Raw genomic sequence first — 25,091 nt, forward strand, 5'->3', positions numbered from 1 at the left:
GCTCCCAGTATGGCCCAGTCCCCCTCCCAGTGCTCCCAGTATGGCCCAGTCCCCCTCCCAGTGCTCCCAGTATGGCCCAGTCCCCCTCCCAGTGCTCCCAGTATGGCCCAGTACGGCTCCCAGTCCCTCCCAGTCCCCCTCCCAGTGCTCCCAGTTCCCTTCCCAGTGCTCCCAGTGCTCCCAGTTCCTCCCAGTCCCCCTCCCAGTGCTCCCAGTATGGCCCAGTCCCCCTCCCAGTGCTCCCAGTATGGCCCAGTCCCCCTCCCAGTGCTCCCAGTTCCCTTCCCAGTGCTCCCAGTGCTCCCAGACCCCCTCCCAGTGCTCCCAGTATGGCCCAGTACGACTCCCAGTCCCTCCCAGTCCCTCCCAGTCCCTCCCAGCTCACCCCCCCGTGCTCCCCCCGCGCCTCCCCCTCCTCCCCCTCCTCCTCCCGCCAACCCCGCGCGCGTTCCCGCCATTCCCCAGCGCGTTCCCGCCGCTCCCGTCCCCTCCCCCGCCGCTCCCAGTGCTCCCAGTGCTCCCAGTACGCGCCAGGAACTGGAGGCTGCCGTGCAGCGGCGGGAGGGAGGCGCTCTCCAGAACAGCCGCCAGGCGGCGCTGGCCCGCCCGCAGCGGCGTCACTGATTGGCTGAGCCGGATGGTCTGCCCCGCCCCCACCGAGCTGCGCGGGAAAGCGGGATGGGCCGGTGTAAACCAGTATGGACCAGTATGGACCAGTATGGACCAGTATGGACCAGTATGAACCAGTATGGACCAGTATGGACCAGTATGGACCAGTATGGACCGGTATGGACCGGTATGGACCGGTATGGAACAGTATAAACCAGTATGGACCAGTATGGACCAGTATGGACCAGTATGGACCAGTATGGACCAGTATGGACCAGTATAAACCAGTATAAACCAGTATGGACCAGTATAAACCAGTATAAACCAGTAACCCTTTTTTCCCCATTTTTAACCCATTTTTTGGCCATTTTTAACACTTTTTTCCCCAGATTTTTAACCCTTTAATCCCTCCCAATCCCTCCCAGTATAAACCAGTACAAACCAGTATAAACCAGTAACTCCAAACCCCCATTTTTAACCCTTTTTTAACCCTTTCTTTCCCATTTTTAACCCTTTTTTAACCCTTTCTTCCCCATTTTTAACCCTTTTTTGGCCATTTTTAACCCTTTCATCTCCGTTTTTAACCCTTTTTTCCCTGGATTTTTAACCCTTTAACCCTTCCCAGTCCAAACCAGTCCAACTCACCCCAGCGCCGCGGGTTTGGGGCAGGCGATTCCGGCCCCTTCCATGCGCAGGGTGGCTCCGCTCAGAGCTTTGGGCAGAGGGTTCTGGAAAACCACCTGGATCGGCACCTCCTGCCCCACCACGGCCTCGCCCAGGAGCTGCCGGGAGAGACCGAATCCAGCCCCGAAAATTATCCTGGAATTGCTCCAAAATTCCCGGGATTTACGGCAAAAAAATCCCCGTTTTTTTTTTTTTAAAAAATCCGGGTTTTTTACCCCAAAATGGGAATTTTTAACTCAAAAAAATCCCATTTTTACCTCAAAAAAAATCACGGGTTTTATGCCAAAAAATCACGGTTTTTTCCCAAAAAATTCCGGGTTTTTTCGCCCTAAAATCCTCATTTTGAACTCCAAAAAAATCCTGTTTTTTACCCCAAAATTTTACCCCGTTTAAACCAATGGGAATTTAGGGACACCAGGTCTACCCATTGAAGTCAATGGAAATTTCGGGACACCAGGTCTACCCATTGAAACCAATGGGAATTGAAAGACACCAGGTCTACCCATTGAAGTCAATGAGAATGGAGGGATACCAGGTCTACCCATTGAACTCAATGGGAATTTGAGGACACCAGGTCTACCCATTGAACTCAATGGGAATTTGAGGACACCGGGTCTACCCATTGAAGTCAATGGGAATTCATGGACAACAAGTCTACCAATTGAAGCCAATGGGATAAAATAGATACCATGTCTACCCATTGAAACCAATGGGAACTGAAGGACACCAGGTCTACCTATTGAAGTGAATGGGAATTGAGGGACACCGGGTCTACCCATAGAAACCAATGGGAACTGAAGGACACCAGGTCTACCCATTGAAGTCAATGGGAATTTATGGACAATAAATCTACCCATTGAAGTCAATGGGAATGGAGGACAACAAGTCTACCCCCAGTTTTTCCCAGTTTTTCCCGTTTTTTCCCGTTTTTCCCCGTTTTTCCCGGTGCCCCCCGGTGCCCCCCGGTTACCGTCAGGCTGAGCTCGGGCGTGCGCAGCCGCACCAGCAGCTCCTTGGCCAGCACCTGCCCGGTTTCCCCCCCGGTTTCCCCCCCAGTTTTTCCCGGTTTTTCCCAGTTTCTCCCAGTTACCATCATGGTGAGCTCCGGTGTGCCAGGACACCAGGTCTACCCATTGAACTCAATGGGAATTTATGGACAATAAATCTACCCATTGAAGTCAATGGAAATTTTGGGACACCAGGTCTACCCACTGAAGTCAATGGGGCTTTAAGGACAACAGGTCTACCCATTGAAGTGAATGGGAATTGAGGGACACCGGGTCTACCCATAGAAACCAATGGGAACTGAAGGACACCAGGTCTACCCATTGATTTCAATGGGATAAAATGGACACCAGTTCTATCCATTGAAGTCAATGGGATAAAATGGACACCAGGTCTACCCACTGAAGTCAATGGGAATTGAAAGACACCAGGTCTACTCATTGAAGTCAATGGGAATTGACGTACATCAGGTCTACCCATTGAAGTCAATGGGAATGAAGGGACAACAAGTCTACCCCCAGTTTTTCCCAGTTTTTCCCGTTTTTTCCCAATTTTTCCCAATTTTTCCCGTTTTACCCATTTCTCCCCGGTACCCCCCGGTGCCCCCCGGTTACCGTCAGGCTGAGCTCGGGCGTGCGCAGCCGCACCAGCAGCTCCTTGGCCAGCACCTGCCCGGTTTCCCCCCTGGTTTCCCCCCCGGTTTCCCCCAGTTTTTACCAGTTACCATCATGGTGAGCTCCGGTGTGCCAGGACACCAGGTCTACCCATTGAAGTCAATGGGATAAAATGGACACCAGATCTACCCATTAAAACCAATGGGGACTGAAGGACACCAGGTCTACCCATTGAAGTCAATGGGAATTCATGGACAACAGGTCTACCCATTGAAGTCAATGGGATAAAACAGATACCATGTCTACCCATTGAAACCAATGGGAACTGAAGGACACCAGGTGTACCCATTGAAGTCAATGGGGCTTTAAGGACACCAAGTCTACCCATTGAAGTCAATGGGAATGGAGGGACAACAAGTCTACCCCCAGTTTTTCTCAATTTTCCCAATTTTCCCGTTTTTCCCCGTTTTTCCCCGGTGCCCCCCGGTGCCCCCCGGTGCCCCCCGGTTACCGTCAGGCTGAGCTCGGGCGTGCGCAGCCGCACCAGCAGCTCCTTGGCCAGCACCTGCCCAGTTTCCCCCCCGGTTTCCCCCCCAGTTTTTCCCGGTTTTTCCCAGTTACCATCATGGTGAGCTCCGGTGTGCCAGGACACCAGTTCTATCCATTGAAGTCAATGGGATAAAATGGACACCAGGTCTACCCACTGAAGTCAATGGGAATTGAAAGACACCAGGTCTACTCATTGAAGTCAATGGGAATTGACGGACATCAGGTCTACCCATTGAAGTCAATGGGAATGGAGGGACAACAAGTCTACCCCTAGTTTTTCTCAATTTTCCCAATTTTCCCGTTTTTCCCATTTTTTCCCCATTTTTCCCCGGTGCCCCCCGGTACCCCCCGGTGCCCCCCGGTGCCCCCCGGTGCCCCCCGGTTACCGTCAGGCTGAGCTCGGGCGTGCGCAGCCGCACCAGCAGCTCCTTGGCCAGCACCTGCCCGGTTTCCTGCACCGTCCCCGCCGCCGTCAGCTTGAGCGCGTCCTGCTCGCCCACGTGGGGCTGGTACTCGCCAAAGGCCACCGACATGGACACCGAGTCCTCTGGGGAACGGGGAAACTGAGGCACGGGGTGTGGGGGGGGACAGGGACTGACCGACATGGACACCGAGTCCTCTGCGGGACGGGGAAACTGAGGCACGGGGAAACTGAGGCACGGGGAAACTGAGGCACGGGGTGTGGGGGGGTACCGACATGGACACCGAGTCCTCTGCGGGACGGGGAAACTGAGGCACGGGGAAACTGAGGCACGGGGTGTGGGGGGGGGACAGGGACTGACCGACATGGACACCGAGTGCTCTGCGGGACGGGGAAACTGAGGCACGGGGAAACTGAGGCACGGGGTATGGGGGGGGGGACATGGGGGACATGGAAAACATGGGGGGGAAACTGAGGCACGGAGGGGAAACTGAGGCACGGGAGGGAAACTGAGGCACGGGAGGGAAACTGAGGCACGGGGAGGAGAAACTGAGGCACGGGGAGGGAAACTGAGGCACGGGAGGGAAACTGAGGCACGGGTAGGGAAACTGAGGCACGGGGGGGGAAACTGAGGCACGGAGGGGAAACTGAGGCACGGGAGGGGAAGGAAACTGAGGCACGGAAGGGAAACTGAGGCACGGGGAGGGAAACTGAGGCACGGGAGGAAAGTGAGGCACGGGAGGGGAAACTGAGGCACGGGGGGGGAAACTGAGGCACGGGGGAAACTGAGGCACGGGGGGGAAACTGAGGCACGGGAGGGGAAACTGAGGCATGGGAGGGGAAACTGAGGCACGGGGAGGGAAACTGAAGCACGGGAGGGAAACTGAGGCACGGGGAGGGAAACTGAGGCACGGGAGGGGAAGGAAACTGAGGCACGGGGAGGGAAACTGAGGCACGGAGGGGAAACTGAGGCACGGGAGGGAAACTGAGGCACGGAGGGGAAACTGAGGCACGGAGGGGAAACTGAGGCACGGGAGGGAAACTGAGGCACGGGAGGGGAAACTGAGGCACGGAGGGGAAACTGAGGCACGGGGAGGGAAACCGAGGCACGGGGAGGGAAACTGAGGCACGGGAGGAAACTGAGGCACGGGGATGGAAACTGAGGCACAGGGAGGGAAACTGAGGCACGGGAGGGGGGAGACATTTTGGGGGGGTCCTGGGGGAATCCCCGTGTGTGACGTCACAGGGCTGGGGCTGTCCTGGCCCTCCCAGTATAAACCAGTCCAAACCAGTACAAACCAGTAACCCCAAACCCCATTTCCCGCCATTTTTAACCCTTTTTTAACCCTTTCTTCCCCATTTTTAACCCATTTTTCCCCAAATTTCCCCCAATTTTCCCCCAATTTTCCCCCCAGTCCAAACCAGTCCAAACCAGTACAAACCAGTATAAACCAGTAACCCCAAAACCCCATTTCCCCCATTTTTAACCCTTTCTTCCCCATTTTTAACCCTTTTTTAACCCATTTTTCCCCAAATTTCCCCCAATTTTCCCCCAATTTTTTCCTCCCAGTCCAAACCAGTATAAACCAGTATAAACCAGTCCAAACCAGTATAAACCAGTATAAACCAGTAAACCCAAACCCCCTTTTTTAACCCTTTCTTCCTCATTTTCCCCCATTTTTAACCCTTTTTTAACCCATTTTTCCCCAAATTTCCCCCAATTTTCCCCCATTTTTTTCCTCCCAGTCCCTCCCAGTACAAACCAGTACAAACCAGTAACCCCAAAACCCCATTTCCCCCATTTTTAACCCTTTCTTCCCCATTTTCCCCCATTTTTAACCCATTTTTAACCCTTTCTTCACCATTTTTAACCCTTTCTTTCCCAATTTTAACCCTTTCTTCCCCAAATTTCCCCCAATTTTCCCCCAATTTTCTCCTCCCAGTCCAAACCAGTATAACCCAGTATAAACCAGTAACCCAAACCCCCATTTTTAACTCTTTCTTTCCCATTTTTAACCCTTTCTTCCCCATTTTTAACCCATTTTTAACCCTTTTTTCCCCAAATTTCCCCCAATTTTCCCCAAATTTTTTCCTCCCAGTATAAACCAGTATAAACCAGTAACCCCAAACCCCCTTTTTAACCCTTTCATCCCCATTTTCCCCCATTTTTAACCCATTTTTAACCCTTTCTTTCCCATTTTTAACCCATTTTTAACCCTTTCTTCCCCATTTTTAACTCATTTTTAACCCTTTTTTTCCCCATTTTTCCCCAAATTTCCCCCAATTTTTTCCTCCCAGTCCAAACCAGTACAAACCAGTATAACCCAGTATAAACCAGTATAAACCAGTAACCCCAAACCCCCTTTTTTAACCCTTTCATCCCCATTTCCCCCATTTTTCACCCATTCTTCCCCATTTTTAACCCATTTTTAACCCTTTCTTCCCCATTTTTCCCCAATTTTCCCCCAATTTTTTCCTCCCAGTCCCTCCCAGTCCCTCCCAGTCCCTCCCAGTACAAACCAGTATAAACCAGTAAACCCAGCCCCCCCTTTTTTAACCCTTTCATCCCCATTTTCCCCCCATTTTCCCCCATTTTTAACCCATTTTTAACCCTTTCTTCCCCATTTTTAACCCATTTTTAACCCTTTTTTTCCCCATTTTTAACCCTTTCTTCCCCAAATTTCCCCCAATTTTCCCCCTATTTTTTCCTCCCAGTCCCTCCCAGTATAAACCAGTATAAACCAGCAACCTCAACCCCCCCTTTTTAAACCTTTCTTCCCCATTTTTCCCCATTTTCCCCCTTTTTTAACCCTTTCTTCACCATTTTAACCCATTTTTAACCCTTTTTTAACCCTTTCATCCCCATTTTTAACCCTTTTTTCCCCATTTTTAACCCATTTTTAACCCTTTCTTCCCCATTTTTCCCCAATTTTCCCCCAATTTTTTCCTCCCAGTCCCTCCCAGTATAAACCAGTATAAACCAGTACAAACCAGTAACCCCCAAACCCCATTTCCCCCATTTTTAACCCTTTCTTTCCCATTTTCTCCCATTTTTAACCCTTTCATCCCCATTTTCCCCCATTTTTCCCCCATTTTTAACCCATTTTTAACCCTTTCTTTCCCATTTTTTCCCCATTTTTAACCCTTTTTTCCCCAAATTTCCCCATTTTCCCCCAATTTTTTCCTCCCAGTCCCTCCCAGTACAAACCAGTACAAACCAGTATAAACCAGTAAACCCAAACCCCCCTTTTTAACCCTTTCATCCCCATTTTTCCCCCATTTTCCCCCCATTTTTAACCCATTTTTAACCCTTTCTTCACCATTTTTAACCCATTTTTAACCATTTTTCCCCAAATTTCCCCCAATTTTTTCCTCCCAGTCCAAACCAGTCCAAACCAGTACAACCCAGTATAAACCAGCAACCTCAACCTCCCCTTTTTAACCCTTTCTTCCCCATTTTTCCCCATTTTCCCCCTTTTTTAACCCTTTCTTCACCATTTTAACCCATTTTTAACCCTTTTTTAACCCTTTCATCCCCATTTTTAACCCTTTTTTCCCCAAATTTTCCCCAAATTTCCCCCAATTTTTTCCTCCCAGTCCCTCCCAGTCCAAACCAGTACAAACCAGTAACCCCCAACCCCATTTCCCCCATTTTTAACCCTTTCTTCCCCATTTTAAACCCATTTTTAACCCTTTCATCCCCATTTTTAACCCATTTTTAACCCTTTTTTCCCCAAATTTCCCCCAGTTTTTTCCTCCCAGTCCCTCCCAGTCCAAACCAGTACAAACCAGTATAAACCAGTAACCCAAACCCCATTTTTAACCCTTTCTTCCCCATTTTAAACCCATTTTTAACCGTTTCTTTCCCATTTTTAACCCTTTCTTCCCCAAATTTCCCCCAATTTTCCCCCAATTTTTTCCTCCCAGTCCCTCCCAGTCCAAACCAGCACAAACCAGTATAAACCAGTAACCCCAAAACCTCATTTCCCCCATTTTTAACCCTTTCTTCCCCATTTTCCCCCATTTTTAACCCATTTTTAACCCTTTCTTCACCATTTTTAACCCATTTTTAACCATTTTTCCCCAAATTTCCCCCAATTTTTTCCTCCCAGTTCAAACCAGTCCAAACCAGTCCAAACCAGTACAACCCAGTATAAACCAGCAACCTCAACCTCCCTTTTTTAACCCTTTCTTCCCCATTTTCCCCCATTTTTAACCCTTTCTTCCCCATTTTCCCCCATTTTTCCCCAATTTTCCCCCAATTTTTTCCTCCCAGTATAAACCAGTATAAACCAGTATAAACCAGTAACCCCAGACCCCCTTTTTAACCCTTTCGTCCCCATTTTCCCCCCATTTTCCCCCATTTTTAACCCATTTTTAACCCTTTCTTCCCCATTTTTAACCCATTTTTAACCCTTTTTTTCCCCATTTTTAACCCTTTCTTCCCCAAATTTCCCCCAATTTTCCCCCTATTTTTTCCTCCCAGTCCCTCCCAGTATAAACCAGTATAAACCAGCAACCTCAACCCCCCCTTTTTAACCCTTTCTTCCCCATTTTTCCCCCATTTTCCCCCTTTTTTAACCCTTTCTTCACCATTTTAACCCATTTTTAACCCTTTTTTAACCCTTTTTTTCCCCATTTTTAACCCTTTTTTCCCCAAATTTTCCCCAATTTCCCCCAATTTTCTCCTCCCAGTCCCTCCCAGTACAAACCAGTACAAACCAGTAACCCCCAACCCCATTTCCTCCATTTTTAACCCTTTCTTCCCCATTTTTAACCCATTTTTAACCCTTTCTTCCCCATTTTTCCCCAATTTTCCCCCAATTTTTTCCTCCCAGTCCCTCCCAGTATAAACCAGTATAAACCAGTACAAACCAGTAACCCCAAAACCCCATTTCCCCCATTTTTAACCCTTTCTTTCCCATTTTAAACCCATTTTTAACCCTTTCTTCCCCATTTTTAACCCTTTTTTAACCCTTTCTTCCCCAAATTTCCCCCAATTTTCCCCTCCCAGTCCAAACCAGTCCAAACCAGTATAAACCAGTAAACCAAACCCCCTTTTTTAACCCTTTCTTCCCCATTTTAAACCCATTTTTAACCCTTTCTTTCCCATTTTAAACCCATTTTTAACCCTTTCTTCCCCATTTTTCCCCATTTTTCCCCAAATTTCCCCCAATTTTCTCCTCCCAGTCCCTCCCAGTCCCTCCCAGTCCCTCCCAGTATAACCCAGTCCACCCCAAGCCCCTCACCCTGCCCCGGCGGCAGCGTCCGGCTGTGCTGCTCCTGCCGGAAGGCGGCTCCGGCCACCCCGGTGTACCGCACGGCGCAGAGCGAGAGGCGGAGCCGCAGCGTCCGAGGCTCCGCCCCCGCGTTGCGAAGCTCCGCCCTCAGCTCCAGGGGGGCTCCGGCCACGGCGGTGATGGCGGTCACCGTCATGGTCACCTCGCCGGACGCGGCCGGAGCGCGGCGGCGAGGGCGGGAGCCGTGGGAGGTGGCGGTGGAGACGGCGCGGCGCTCTTCCTCCGAGCCTGGGGAGGGGTCAAAGGTCATGGGGGTCAAGGGGGCGGGGGAGGGGTCAAGGGGTCAAGGGTTGGGTCATTGGTCAAGGGTTGGGTCATTGGTCAAGGGTTGGGTCATTGGGCAGTGGTCATTGGTTGGGTCAAGGGGTCAATGGTTGGGTCTTTGGTCACTGGTCATTGGTCATTGGTCATTGGTCAATGGTCATTGGTCAAAGGGTCATTGGGCAGTGGTCATTGGTCATTGGTCATTGGTCAAAGGTCATTGGTCAAGGGTTGGGTCAAGGGGTCAAGGGTTGGGTCATTGGGCAGTGGTCAATGGTCATTGGTCATTGGTCAGTGCTCATTGGTCAATGTTCAAAGGGTCAATGGTCATTGGTCAATGGTTGGGTCATTGGTCAGTGGTCAATGGTCAATGGTCAATGGTCATTGGTCAAAGGGTCAATGGTCAATGGTCAATGGTCATTGGTCAAAGGGTCAATGGTCATTGGTCATTGGTCAATGGTCATTGGTCAATGGTCAATGGTCATTGGTCAATGGTCAATGGTCATTGGTCAATGGTCATTGGTCAATGGTCATTGGTCATTGGTCAATGGTCATTGGTCATTGGTCATTGGTCAAAGGGTCAATGGTCATTGGTCAAGGGTTGGGTCAAGGGGTCAAGGGTTGGGTCATTGGGCAGTGGTCAATGGTCATTGGTCATTGGTCAGTGGTCATTGGTCACTGGTCAATGGTCATTGGTCAGTGGTCATTGGTCAATGTTCAAAGGGTCAATGGTCATTGGTCAAGGGTTGGGTCATTGGGCAGTGGTCATTGGTCATTGGTCAATGGTCATTGGTCATTGGTCATTGGTCAATGGTCATTGGTCATTGGTCAATGGTCATTGGTCATTGGACATTGGTCAATGGTCATTGGTCATTGGTCATTGGTCAATGGTCATTGGTCAATGGTCATTGGTCATTGGCCATTGGTCAATGGTCATTGGTCATTGGTCAAAGGGTCATTGACCATTGGTCATTGGTCAGTGGTCAATGGTCACTGGTCATTGGTCAATGGTCTGTGGTCAATGGTCATTGGTCAGTGGTCAAAGGGTCAGTGGTCATTGGTCATTGGTCAATGGTCATTGGTCATTGGTCAGTGGTCATTGGTCAATGGTCAAAGGGTCAGTGGTCATTGGTCATTGGTCAATGGTCATTGGTCATTGGTCAATGGTCATTGGGTCAATGGTCATTGGTCAAAGGGTCAATGGTCATTGGTCATTGGTCATTGGTCAATGGTCATTGGTCATTGGTCAGTGGTCAATGGTCATTGGTCATTGGTCAACGGTCATTGGTCAATGGTCAATGGTCATTGGTCATTGGTCAATGGTCATTGGGCAATGGTCATTGGTCATTGGTCAATGGTCATTGGTCAATGGTCATTGGTCATTGGTCAGTGGTCAATGGTCAATGGTCACTGGTCATTGGTCAATGGTCTGTGGTCAATGGTCATTGGTCAGTGGTCAAAGGGTCAGTGGTCATTGGTCATTGGTCAATGGTCATTGGTCATTGGTCAGTGGTCAATGGTCAATGGTCACTGGTCATTGGTCAATGGTCAGTGGTCAATGGTCAATGGTCATTGGTCATTGGTCAATGGTCATTGGGCAATGGTCATTGGTCATTGGTCAATGGTCATTGGGCAATGGTCATTGGTCATTGGTCAATGGTCAAGGGTCATTGGTCATTGGTCAATGGTCATTGGTCAATGGTCATTGGTCATTGGTCAATGGTCATTGGTCATTGGTCAATGGTCAATGGTCATTGGTCAAGGGTTGGGTCATTGGTCAATGGTCAATGGTCATTGGTCATTGGTCATTGGTCATTGATCATTGGTCATTGGTCAATGGTCATTGCTCATTGGTCAATGGTCATTGGGCAATGGTCATTGGTCATTGGTCAATGGTCAATGGTCATTGGTCATTGGTCAGTGGTCATTGGTCAGTGGTCAGTGCTGGGTCAGTGGTCAGTGGCCAGTGCTGGGTCAGTGGTCAGTGGTCAGTGGTCAGTGGTCAGTGGTCAGTGGTCAGTGGTCAGTGGTCAGTGGCCAGTGCTGGGTCAGTGGTCAGTGGTCAGTGGTCAGTGGTCAGTGGTCAGTGGTCAGTGGCCAGTGCTGGGTCAGTGGTCAGTGGTCAGTGGTCAGTGGTCAGTGGTCAGTGGTCAGTGGTCAGTGGTCAGTGCTGGGTCAGTGGTCAGTGGTCAGTGGTCAGTGGTCAGTGGTCAGTGCTGGGTCAGTGGTCAGTGGTCAGTGGTCAGTGGTCAGTGGTCAGTGCTGGGTCAGTGCTGGGTCAGTGGTCAGTGGTCAGTGGTCAGTGGTCGGTGGTCAGTGGTCAGTGGTCAGTGGTCAGTGCTGGGTCAGTGGTCAGTGGTCAGTGGTCAGTGGTCAGTGCTGGGTCAGTGGTCAGTGGTCATTGCTGGGTCAGTGGTCAGTGGTCAGTGGTCAGTGGTCAGTGGTCAGTGGTCAGTGGTCAGTGGTCAGTGGTCAGTGCTGGGTCAGTGGTCAATGGTCAGTGCTGGGTCAGTGGTCAGTGGTCAGTGCTGGGTCAGTGGTCAGTGCTGGGTCAGTGGTCAGTGCTGGGTCAGTGGTCAGTGGTCAGTGGTCAGTGGTCAATGGTCAGTGCTGGGTCAGTGGTCAGTGGTCAGTGGTCAGTGGTCAGTGGTCAGTGGTCAGTGGTCAGTGCTGGGTCAGTGGTCAGTGGTCAGTGGTCAGTGGTCAGTGCTGGGTCAGTGGTCAGTGGTCAGTGGTCAGTGCTGGGGTCAAAGGTCAAGCTCAGGGTTTGGGGTCATCGCTCCAGGGGTCAAAGGGTGACCGAGAGCTGGGACAGGAACGGAACTGACCCAACATGGAGGGGTCACTCAGGGGTCACTCAGGGGTCACTCAGGGGTCACTGAGCGGTCACTCACTGAGCGGTCACTCACTGAGCGGTCACTCACACTCACTGAGCGGTCACTCAGACTCAGGGGTCACCCAGGGGTCACTCAGGGGTCACTCACTGAGCAGTCACTCACTGAGCGGTCACTCGGGGGTCACTCGGGGGTCACTCAGTGAGTGGTCACTCAGTGAGTGGTCACTCCCACTCACCCTCGGGGTGTTTGTACTGGTCAGTGATGTCCACTCTGGCCGCAGAGCCGGCCCCCAGGGTGCTGATCCTGCGGCCACTCACACTCACTGAGCGGTCACTCGGGGGTCACTCAGGGGTCACTCAGGGGTCACTCAGGGGTCACTCGGTTCACTCAGGGGTCACTCAGGGGTCACTCAGGGTCACTCATAGAGCGGTCACTCATAAAGCGGCCACTCACACTCACTGAGCGGTCACTCGGGGGTCACTCGGGGGTCACTCGGGGGTCACTCAGGGTCACTCTGGGGTCACTCGGGGGTCACTCGGGGGTCACTCAGGGTCACTCTGGGGTCACTCAGGGGTCACTCAGGGGTCACTCAGGGGTCACTCACTGAGCAGTCACTCACTGAGCGGTCACTCGGGGCTCACTCGGGGGTCACTCAGTGAGTGGTCACTCAGTGAGTGGTCACTCCCACTCACCCTCGGGGTGTTTGTACTGGTCAGTGATGTCCACTCTGGCCGCAGAGCCGGCCCCCAGGGTGCTGATCCTGCGGCCACTCACACTCACTGAGCGGTCACTCAGGGGTCACTCAGGGGTCACTCGGGGGTCACTCAGTGAGTGGTCACTCCCACTCACCCTCGGGGTGTTTGTACTGGTCAGTGATGTCCACTCTGGCCGCAGAGCCGGCCCCCAGGGTGCTGATCCTGCGGCCACTCACACTCACTGAGCGGTCACTCGGGGGTCACTCGGGGGTCACTCAGTGAGTGGTCACTCAGTGAGTGGTCACTCCCACTCACCCTCGGGGTGTTTGTACTGGTCAGTGATGTCCACTCTGGCCGCAGAGCCGGCCCCCAGGGTGCTGATCCTGCGGCCACTCACACTCACTGAGCGGTCACTCGGGGGTCACTCAGGGGTCACTCAGGGGTCACTCAGTGAGTGGTCACTCAGTGAGTGGTCACTCCCACTCACCCTCGGGGTGTTTGTACTGGTCAGTGATGTCCACTCTGGCCGCAGAGCCGGCCCCCAGGGTGCTGATCCTGCGGCCACTCACACTCACTGAGCGGTCACTCGGGGGTCACTCGGGGGTCACTCGGGGGTCACTCAGTGAGTGGTCACTCAGTGAGTGGTCACTCCCACTCACCCTCGGGGTGTTTGTACTGGTCAGTGATGTCCACTCTGGCCGCAGAGCCGGCCCCCAGGGTGCTGATCCTGCGGCCGATCGCCCCCTCCTCCACGTGCACCACGGCGAAGCCCCCGTGGGGCTGGCGCTGCCAGTACACCTTGTCGCTGTTCACCTGCTCGTTTGCATAATTAATGAGCTCATTTGCATGTCTGATTATCTCTCAGTCACTGGAATTTATAACACCGATCAATTAGGTTAATTAGCCCCCGCTTTGTTAATGAGGCAATGGGAGAGGTTCTGTGTGCCTGGTGTTGCCGGTGCTCCTTGTCGCTGTTCACCTGCTCGTTTGCATAATTAATGAGCTCATTTGCATGTCTAATCACCCCTCTGTCACTGGAATTTATAACGCAAATCAATTAGGTTAATTAGTGCCCGCTCTGTTAATGAGGCAATGGCAAAGCCCCCGTGTGTCTGCCCCTGCCAGTACATCTTGTCACTGATCAGCTTCTCATTTGCATATTTAATGAGTTCATTTGCATGTCTACTGACCCCTTTGCCATTGGAATTTGTTATGCTCCCTAATTAGTGTAATTAGTCCTTGCTTTGTTAATGAGGCAATGGAAGAGGTTCTATGTGTCTGATGCACCTTGTCCCTGTTCTTCTTCTCATTTGCATAATTAATGAGCTCATTTGCATATCTAATTATCTCTCTGTCACTGGAATTTATAACACCGATCAATTAGGGTAATTAGCCCCCGCTTTGTTAATGAGGCAATGGAAGAGGTTCTGTGTGTCTGATGCACCTTGTCCCTGTTCTCCTTCTCATTTGCATATTCAATGAGCTCATTTGCATGTTTAATGACCCCTCTGTAACTGGAATCAATCATGCCCCTTATTTAGGGTAATTAGCGCCCGACTTGTTAATGAGGCAATGACAGAGTTTCTATGTGTCTGATGCACGTTGTCCCTGTTCTCCTTCTCATTTGCATAATTAATGAGCTCATTTGCATGTCTAACCACCCCTCTGTCACTGGAATTTATGACGCCGATCAATTAGGGTAATTAGTGCCCGGTCTGTTAATGAGGCAATGGGAGAGGTTCTGTGTGTCTGGTGCACCTTGTCACTGTTCACCTGCTCGTTTGCATAATTAATGAGCTCATTTGCATGTCTAATCACCCCTCTGTCACTGGAATTTATGATGCCATTCAATTAGGGTAATTAGCTCCCGCTCTGTTAATGAGGCAATGGCAAAGCCCCCGTGTGTCTGCCCTTGCCAGGACACCTTGTCGCTGTTCACCTGCTCGTTTGCATAATTAATGAGCTCATTTGCATGTCTAATCACCCCTCTGTCACTGGAATTTATGACGCCGATTAATTAGGGTAATTAGTGCCAGCTTTGTTAATGAGGCAATGGGAGAGGTTCTGTGTGTCTGGTGCACCTTGTCGCTGTTCACCTGCTCGTTTGCATAATTAATGAGCTCATTTGCATGTCTAATCACTTCTCTGTCACTGGAATTTATAACGCCGATTAATTAGGTTAATTAGTGCCCGCTTTGTTAATGAGGCAATGGGAGAGGTTCTGTGTGTCTGGTGCACCTTATCCTTGTTCTCCTTCTCATTTGCATATTCAATGAGCTCATTTGCATATCTAATTATATCTCTGTCACTGGAATTTATAATGCCATTCAATTAGGTTAATTAGCCCCCGCATTGTTAATGAGGCCGTGGAAGAGGTTCTGTGTGCCTGGCAAATGTGTGCTTGCATAATTAATGAGCTCATTTGCATAACTGATTGTGCAGAACAGAAATTACGCTGCCTACCTGGGGTTATTAGTTAATCTGTTAATTAGGGATGCTAATTAGCCAGATGGGGCTGCTGCTGCCGCTGCAGCGCTGTTTCTTTTCTCATTTGCATAATTAACCGCCTCATTAGCATATTTAATCATCCCACGCCTGCAGAATGACTGAAACCCCCTAATTTGCATAATACCCTCCCTGAATCGGTCTCATTAACATCTGCTTTGCATAATGTGACCGCCCATGGCCTCCTGTCTCACCTGCTCATTTGCATAATAAATTAAGTCATTTACATAATTAAAGCAATGGGCATATCCGCAAAATCAACCAGGTCGTTTGCATAATTAATCACGCAGTTTGCATAATCAAAGACCTAATTTGCTCGTTCCTATTAACAATGTGTTCCAATCATGCGCACGCTTTAGATATCTAATTTGCATATTAATTGCGGGATGCAACGTTAGAATTGCAGGGTCTAATTAGCGCAGTTAATTAATTCAATACTGCAGTTGTTACGTGGCTCATTTGCATAATTTGTTAAATGCATAATTAACTTTAATTGGATAATTAATTTGATTAATTTGAATAAATTGCTGTGGAACTTGAATACTTAATTATGTCATTTGAATACTCAATTTGAATATTTAGCACACCAATTAGGTCATTTGCATGATTAATTCCCTCATTTGCATAAAAATCCCCTCATTACCCTCATTAACACTGCTCATTAGCATTAGCCACGCCCCTCATTAGCGTTTTGCGGCTGCACCCGCTCTAATTTGCATACCACCGCCAAAATTTGCATAACCGCTCACCTTATTGCCATTAGCGTTGCGCTGTCATGGTCCTCATTAGCATAGCCACGCCTCTCATTTGCATGCAGCCACACCCAGCATACTGACAATTCATTGTTAGTGGCGTCATTTGCATATTAATGAGCCCTTTGCGCAGCCGCCACAGGTCGAGGGCTGAGGGGAGGGGTTGTTAGCGCCTCGTTTGCATCTCATTAACATCTCATTTGCATGCAGCCACGCCCACCGCCCCGACAACACATTGAGTCCGCTCCGTTAGCGCCCTCATTTGCATATTAATGAGCCCTTCGCGCCGCCGCCACAGGGCGAGCGCTGAGGGGAGGGGTTGTTAGCGTCCCGTTTGCGTCTCATTAGCATCTCATTAGCATGCGGAGGCCACGCCCACCTCGGCGAAGACGAAGGGCGTGTCGTACTTGAGGAAAACCTCCCCGTTCTTCACGGCCGTGAGCGAGCAGGGACCGCAGCAGAACAGCCCTGGGAAACCAGTATAAACCAGTATAGACCAGTATGGACCAGTATAACCAGTATGGACCAGTACGGACCAGTATGGACCAGTATAAACCAGTATGGACCAGTACGGACCATTATAAACCAGTATAAACCAGTATGGACCAGTATGGACCAGTATAAACCAGTATGGACCAGTATGGACCAGTATGGACCAGTATGGACCAGTATAAACCAGTATAAACCAGTATAAACCAGTCCAAACCAGTATAAACCAGTATAAACCAGTCCAAACCAGTATAAACCAGTATAAACCAGTCTAAACCAGTTCAAACCAGTATAAACCAGTATAAACCAGTATCAAAACTCATCAATTTTCCCCCATTTTTCCCCCAAAAAAATTTTAAAAAAAACCCCAAAAAATCCCAAAAAAATCCCAAAAAAATCCCAAAAAATTCCCTGGGGCACCTCCCAGTATAAACCAGTATAAACCAGTATAAACCAGTATAAACCAGTATAAACCAGTATAAACCAGTATCAAAACCCATCAATTTTCCCTCATTTTTCCCCAAAAAAATTTAAAAAAAAATCCCAAAAAAATACCAAAAAAATCCCAAAAAATTCCCTGGGGCCCCTCCCAGTATAAACCAGGCCAAACCAGTATAAACCAGTATAAACCAGTATAACCCAGTATCAAAACCCATCAATTTTCCCACATTTTTCCCAAAAAAAATTTAAAAAAAAAACCAAAAAAATACCAAAAAAATCCCCAAAAATTCCCAAAAAATTCCCAAAAAGTTCCCTGGGGCCCCTCCCAGTATAAACCAGTATAAACCAGTATAAACCAGTCCAAACCAGTATAAACCAGTAGAAACCAGTAGAAACCAGTATAAACCAGTATCAAAACTCATCAATTTTCCCCCATTTTTCCCCCAAAAAATTTAAAAAAAAACCCCAAAAAAATTCCAAAAAAATCCCCAAAAATTCCCTGGGGCTCCTCCCAGTATAAACCAGTCTAAACCAGTATAAACCAGTATAAACCAGTATAAACCAGTATAAACCGGTATAAACCAGTATAAACCAGTATAAACCATTATCAAAACCCATCAATTTTCCCTCATTTTTCCCCCAAAAAATTTTAAAAAAACCAAAAAAATTCCAAAAAAATCCCCAAAAAATCCCAAAAAATTCCTAAAAAATTCCCTGGGGCCCCTCCCAGTATAAACCAGTATAAACCAGTATAAACCAGTATAAACCAGTATAAACCAGTATAAACCAGTATGGACCAGTATCAAAACTCATCAATTTTCTCCCATTTTTCCCCCAAAAAATTTAAAAAAAAACCCAAAAAATTCCCAAAAAAATCCCAAAAAATTCCCTGGGGCTCCTCCCAGTATAAACCAGTACAAACCAGTATAAACCAGTATAAACCAGTAGAAACCAGTATCAAAACTCATCAATTTTCCCACATTTTTCCCTCAAAAAATAAAAAAAAAACCAAAAAAAATTCAAAAAAAATCCCAAAAAATCCCAAAAAAATCCCAAAAAATTCCCTGGGGTCCCTCCCAGTCCAAACCAGTATAAACCAGTATACACCAGTAGAAACCAGTAGAAACCAGTAGAAACCAGTATCAAAACTCATCAATTTTCCCCCATTTTTCCCCAAAAAAATTTTAAAAAAAACCCCAAAAAAATACCAAAAAAATCCCAAAAAATTCCCTGGGGCCCCTCCCAGTATAAACCAGGCCAAACCAGTATAAACCAGTATGGACCAGTATAAACCAGTATAAACCAGTATAAACCAGTATCAAAACCCATCAATTTTCCCACATTTTTCCCCAAAAAAAATTTAAAAAAAAAACCCAAAAAATTCCAAAAAAATCCCCAAAAAATTCCCAAAAAAATCCCAAAAAATTCCCTGGGGCCCCTCCCAGTATAAACCAGTATAAACCAGTAGAAACCAGTAGAAACCAGTAGAAACCAGTATAAACCAGTATCAAAACCCATCAATTTTCCCCCGTTTTTCCCCCAAAAAATTTAAAATAAAAACCCAAAAAATTCCCAAAAAATCCCCAAAAATTCCCAAAAAATTCCCAAAAAATTCCCTGGGGCTCCTCCCAGTATAAACCAGTATAAACCAGTATAAACCAGTATAAACCAGTATAAACCAGTGTAAACCAGTATCAAAACCCATCAATTTTCCCCCATTTTTCCCTCAAAAAATTTAAAAAAAAACCCCAAAAAATTCAAAAAAAATCCCAAAAAATTCCCAAAAAATTCCCTGGGGCCCCTTCCAGTATAAACCAGTATAAACCAGTATAAACCAGTATAAACCAGTATAAACCAGTATAAACCAGTATAAACCAGTATAAACCAGTATCAAAACTCATCAATTTTCCCCCATTTTTCCCCCAAAAAAATTAAAAAAAAAACCAAAAAAATTCCAAAAAAATCCCCAAAAATCCCAAAAAATTCCCTGGGGCCCCTCCCAGTATAAACCAGTATAAACCAGTATAAACCAGTATGGACCAGTATCAAAACTCATCAATTTTCCCCCATTTTTCCCCCAAATATTTAAAAAAAAAAACCAAAAAATTCCAAAAAAATCCCAAAAAAATCCCAAAAAATTCCCTGGGGTCCCTCCCAGTATAAACCAGTAGAAACCAGTAGAAACCAGTAGAAACCAGTACCGCTGCTGGTCTCCTGCGGCGTGGCGTCCACCACCTGCCAGCCGTCGTAGCCGTCGGGGAGGTCCGGCCGCTTCATCCAGCAATCATTCCACACGTGGAAGTTCCTGGGAAACCAGTATGGACCAGTATAAACCAGTACGGACCAGTATGGACCAGTATAAACCAGTACGGACCAGTATGGACCAGTACGGACCAGTATGGACCAGTATGGAGCAGTATGGACCAGTATGGACCAGTATGGACCAGTATGGACCAATATGGACCAGTATGGACCGGTATAAACCAGTATAAACCAGTATAAACCAGTATAAAAATCCATTAATTTCCCCCATTTTTCCCCAAAAAATCCCCCCAAAAATTGAAAAAAAATCCCAAAAAAATCCCAAAAAATTCCCTGAGGCCCCTCCCAGTCCAAACCAGTATAAACCAGTATAAACCAGTATAAACCAGTATAAACCAGTATCAAAATCCATCCATTTTCTCCATTTCTCCCCCCCAAAATTCCAAAAAAAATCCAAAAAAATCCCAAAAAAATCCCAAAAAAATCCCAAAAAATTCCCTGAGGCTCCACCCAGTCCAAACCAGTATAAACCAGTATAAACCAGTATAAACCAGTATAAACCAATATAAAAATCCATTAATTTCCCCCATTTTTCCCCCAAAAATTCCAAAAAAATTCCAAAAAAATTCCAAAAAAAATCCAAAAAAATTCCAAAAAAATCCCAAAAAAATCCCTGAGGCCCCTCCCAGTCCAAACCAGTCCAAACCAGTATAAACCAGTATGGACCATTATAAACCAGTATAAACCAGTATAAACCAGTATGATAATCCATCCATTTCCGTCATTTTTCCCACAAAAAACCCCCAAAAAATTCCAAAAAAATCCCAAAAAATCCCAAAAAAATCCCCAAAAAATCCCCGTGGCCCCTCCCAGTATAAACCAGTATAAACCAGTATAAACCAGTATAAAAATCCATTAATTTCCCCCATTTTTACCCCAAAAATTCCAAAAAAATCCAAAAAAAATCCCAAAAAATCCCCAAAAAATCCCAAAAAAATCCCTGGGGCCCCTCCCAGTCCAAACCAGTCCAAACCAGTATAAACCAGTATGGACCATTTTAAACCAGTATAAACCAGTATAAACCAGTATAAAAATCCATTAATTTCCCCCATTTTTCCCCCAAAAAAACCCCCAAAAAATTCCAAAAAAATCCCAAAAAAATTCCAAAAAAATCCCAAAAAATTCCCAAAAAATTCCCTGAGGCCCCTCCCAGTCCAAACCAGTATAAACCAGTATAAACCAGTATAAACCAGTATAAACCAGTATAAACCAGTATAAAAATCCATTAATTTCCCCCATTTTTCCCAAAAAAATTCAAAAAAAAATCCAAAAAAATTCCCAAAAAATTCCAAAAAAATCCCAAAAAAATCCCAAAAAATTCCCTGGGGCCCCTCCCAGTCCAAACCAGTCCAAACCAGTATAAACCAGTATGGACCATTATAAACCAGTATAAACCAGTATAAACCAGTATGATAATCCATCCATTTCCGTCATTTTTCCCACAAAAAACCCCCAAAAAATTCCAAAAAAATCCCAAAAAATTCCAAAAAAATCCCAAAAAAATCCCTGGGGCCCCTCCCAGTATAAACCAGTATAAACCAGTATAAACCATTATCAAAATCCATCCATTTTCTCCATTTTTCTCCATTTTTCCCCCTCAAAATTCCAAAAAAATTCCAAAAAAAATCCCAAAAAATTCCAAAAAAATCCCAAAAAAATCCCTGAGGCCCCTCCCAGTATAAACCAGTATAAACCAGTATAAACCAGTATAACCCAGTATAAACCAGTATAAACCAGTATAAACCAGTATAAAAATCCATTCATTTTCTCCATTTTTCCCCATTTTTCCCCCCCAAAATTCCAAAAAAAATCCCAAAAAAATCCCAAAAAATTCCCTGAGGCCCCTCCCAGTCCAAACCAGTATAAACCAGTATAAACCAGTAGAAACCAGTAGAAACCAGTAGAAACCAGTAGAAACCAATAGAAACCAGTATAAAAATCCATCCATTTTCTCCATTTTTCCCACATTTTTCCCCCTCAAAATTCAAAAAAAAATCCAAAAAAATCCAAAAAAATTCCAAAAAAATCCCAAAAAAATCCCTGAGGCCCCTCCCAGTATAAACCAGTAGAAACCAGTATAAACCAGTATAAACCAGTATGATAATCCATCAATTTCCCCCATTTTCCCCCCCAAAATTCCAAAAAAAATCCAAAAAAATTCCCAAAAAATTCCTAAAAAATCCCAAAAAATTCCCAAAAAATTCCCTGAGGCCCCTCCCAGTCCAAACCAGTCCAAACCAGTATAAACCAGTATAAACCAGTATAAACCAGTATGATAATCCATCCATTTCCGTCATTTTTCCCCCAAAAAAACCCCAAAAAATTCCAAAAAAATCCCAAAAAAAATCCCAAAAAATTCCCTGAGGCTCCACCCAGTCCAAACCAGTATAAACCAGTATAAACCAGTATAAACCAGTATGATAATCCATCAATTTCCCCCATTTTCCCCCCAAAATTCCAAAAAAAATCCAAAAAAATTCCAAAAAAATCCCAAAAAAATCCAAAAAAACCCCAAAAAAATCCCAAAAAATTCCCTGGGGCCCCTCCCAGTCCAAACCAGTATAAACCAGTATAAACCAGTAGAAAGCAGTACCAGACAGAGTCGGTGTTGAGGCGCTCCAGCGGCCGCATGCTCTCGTCCAGGTAGATGTCGGTGGTCAGCGAGGTGTCGGTGTCGTGGGCCGAGTTGTAATTGGTCACCGTGCGGGTGGGCAGCCCCAGGCAGCGCAGGACTGACCAGTAGAAACCAGTATAAACCAGTTTGGACCGGTATAAACCAGTATAAACCGGTATAAACCGGTATAAACCGGTATATGGCAGAATAAGCCAGTTTAAAGGGGTTTAAACCAGTATAAACCAGTATAGAAATGGTTTCTGTCCCAGTTGGACTGAGTTCTGACCAGTCCAAACCAGTATAAACCAGTCTGGACCAGTATAAACCAGTCCAAACCAGTATAAACCAGTATAAACCAGTCCAAACCAGTATAAACCAGTCCAAACCAGTATAAACCAGTATAAACCAGTCCAAACCAGTATAAACCAGTATAAACCAGTATAAACCAGTATAAACCAGTCCAAACCAGTATAAACCAGTATAAACCAGTATAAACCAGTACAAACCAGTATAAACCAGTATAAACCAGTTTGGACCAGTATAAACCAGTATAAACCAGTCCAAACCAGTATAAACCAGTACAAACCAGTCCAAACCAGTATAAACCAGTATAAACCAGTATAAACCAGTATAAACCAGTATAAACCAGTATAAACCAGTATAAACCAGTATAGGGCAGAACAAGTCACTTTAAAGTGGTTTAAGTCAGTTTAAACCAGTATAAACCAGTATAGGGATGGGTTATGTGCCAGTTAGACTCGGTTCTGACCAGTATAAACCAGTTTAAACCAGTTTGGACCAGGATAAACCGGTTTGGACCAGTTTAAACCAGTATAAACCAGTAACCCCAGATCCCCATTTTTAACCCTTTCTTTGCCGAATTTTCCCCGTTTTTTCCCATTTTTTCCCATTTTTTCCCATTTTTTCCCCATTTTTCCCCCTCCCAGTCCCTCCCAGTATAAACCAGTACAAACCAGTAACCCCTGATCCCATTTTCCCCATTTTTAACCCTTTCTTCCCCATTTTTAACCCTTTCTTTGCCATTTTTTCACCGTTTTTCACCATTTTTTCCCATTTTCCCCCCGTTTTTCCTCTCCCAGTCCCTCCCAGTACAAACCAGTAACCCCAGATCCCAATTTCCCGCCATTTTTAACCCTTTCTTTCCCATATTTTCCCCATTTTTAACCCTTTCTTTGCCATTTTTAACCCTTTCTTTGCCATATTTTCACTGTTTTTCACCATTTTTTCACCGTTTTTTTCCATTTTTTCACCTTTTTCCCCCTCCCAGCCCCTCCCAGTCCCTCCCAGTCCAAACCAGTAACCCCTGATCCCATTTCTCCATTTTTAACCCTTTCTTCCCCATTTTTCCCCATTTTTAACACTTTCTTTGCCATTTTTTCACCGTTTTTCTTCATTTTTCCCCCGTTTTCCCCCTCCCAGTCCCTCCCAGTACAAACCAGTAACCCCAGATCTCAATTTCCCCATTTTTAACCCTGTTTTTCCCATTTTTTCCCCATTTTTAACCCTTTCTTTCCCATTTTTTCCCCATTTTTAACCCTTTCTTTGCCATTTTTAACCCTTTCTTTGCCATGTTTTTCCCCATTTTTTCCCCCATTTTTCACCATTTTTTCCCATTTTTTCCCCATTTTTCCTCTCCCAGTCCCTCCCAGTCCCTCCCAATACAAACCAGTAACCCCAACCCCAATTTCCTGCCATTTTTAACCCTTTCTTCCCCATTTTTAACCCTTTCTACCCCATTTTTAACCCTTTCTTTGCCATTTTTTCACCGTTTTTCACCATTTTTCACCGTTTTTTCACCGTTTTTCCCCGTTTTTTCACAGTTTTTCCCCCATTTTTCCCCTCCCAGTCCCTCCCAGTACAAACCAGTAACCCCAACCCCCATTGCCTGCCATTTTTAACCCTTTATTCCCCATTTTTAACCCTTTATTCCCCATTTTTAACCCATTATTTACCAGTTTTAACCCTTTATTTACCATTTTTTCCCCATCTTTTCACCATTTTTCACCGTTTTTCCCCATTTTTCCCCTGTTTTTCCTCTCCCAGTCCCTCCCAGTATAAACCAGTACAAACCAGTAACCCCAACCCCTATTTCCCCAATTTTTAACCAATTTTTACCCATTTTTAACCCTTTCTTTCCCATTTTTAACCCTTTCTTTGCCATATTTCCCCCGTGTTTTCACCATTTTTTCACCGTTTTTCCCCCTCCCAGTCCCCTCCCAGTCCCTCCCAGTATAAACCAGTAACCCCTGATCCCATTTCCCCATTTTTAACCCTTTCTTTGCCATGTTTTTCCCATTTTTTCACCGTTTTTCACCATTTTTTCCCATTTTTCCCCCGTTTTTCCTCTCCCAGTCCCTCCCAGTATAAACCAGTAACCCCAGATCCCATTTCCCCATTTTTAACCCTTTCTTCCCCATTTTTAACCCTTTCTTTCCCATATTTTTGCCATTTTTAACCCTTTCTTTGCCATTTTTCACCGTTTTTTCCCATTTTTTCCCCGTTTTTCCCCATTTTTCCCCTCCCAGTCCCTCCCAGTACAAACCAGTAACCCCTGATCCCATTTCTCCATTTTTAACCCTTTTTTCCCCATTTTTAACCCTTTATTTACCATATTTTCCCCATTTTTAACCCTTTTTTCCCATAATTTCCCCGTTTTTTCCCGTTTTTCCCCCATTTTTTCCCCGTTTTTCCCCCTCCCAGTCCCTCCCAGTCCCTCCCAGTACAAACCAGTAACCCCAGATCCCAATTTCCCCATTTTTAACCCTTTCTTCCCCATATTTTCCCCATTTTAACCCTTTCTTCCCCATTTTTAACCCTTTCTTTGCCATTTTTAACCCTTTCCTTGCCATATTTTCCCCGTTTTTTCCCATTTTTTCCCCATTTTTCCCCTCCCAGCCCCTCCCAGTACAAACCAGTCCAAACCAGTAACCCAGCCCCCATTTCCCCCATTTTTAACCCTTTATTTCCCATTT

At 46.4% G+C, this 25,091-nt stretch overlaps 1 protein-coding gene across 1 annotated transcript in view; it reads right to left on the minus strand.

The window, feature by feature from the left end:
* Positions 1 to 381: 381 nt before the first annotated feature.
* TGM1 (transglutaminase 1) overlaps positions 382 to 25,091 on the minus strand; it is a 64,063-nt gene continuing 39,353 nt past the window's right edge. The window contains exons 8-15 of the mRNA XM_086870858.1: positions 22,078 to 22,216; positions 19,364 to 19,467; positions 16,612 to 16,700; positions 13,635 to 13,788; positions 9,132 to 9,410; positions 3,848 to 4,008; positions 1,255 to 1,391; positions 382 to 661 (exon numbers count right to left, since the gene is read on the minus strand). Of these exons, the coding sequence (XP_086726984.1) occupies positions 382 to 661; positions 1,255 to 1,391; positions 3,848 to 4,008; positions 9,132 to 9,410; positions 13,635 to 13,788; positions 16,612 to 16,700; positions 19,364 to 19,467; positions 22,078 to 22,216 (1,343 nt within the window). The remainder of the gene's footprint in view (positions 662 to 1,254; positions 1,392 to 3,847; positions 4,009 to 9,131; positions 9,411 to 13,634; positions 13,789 to 16,611; positions 16,701 to 19,363; positions 19,468 to 22,077; positions 22,217 to 25,091) is intronic.

This window comes from Cyanistes caeruleus, chromosome 33, assembly GCF_971803275.1.
Source record: "Cyanistes caeruleus chromosome 33, bCyaCae1.hap1.1, whole genome shotgun sequence".
Lineage (NCBI taxonomy): Eukaryota > Metazoa > Chordata > Aves > Passeriformes > Paridae > Cyanistes > Cyanistes caeruleus.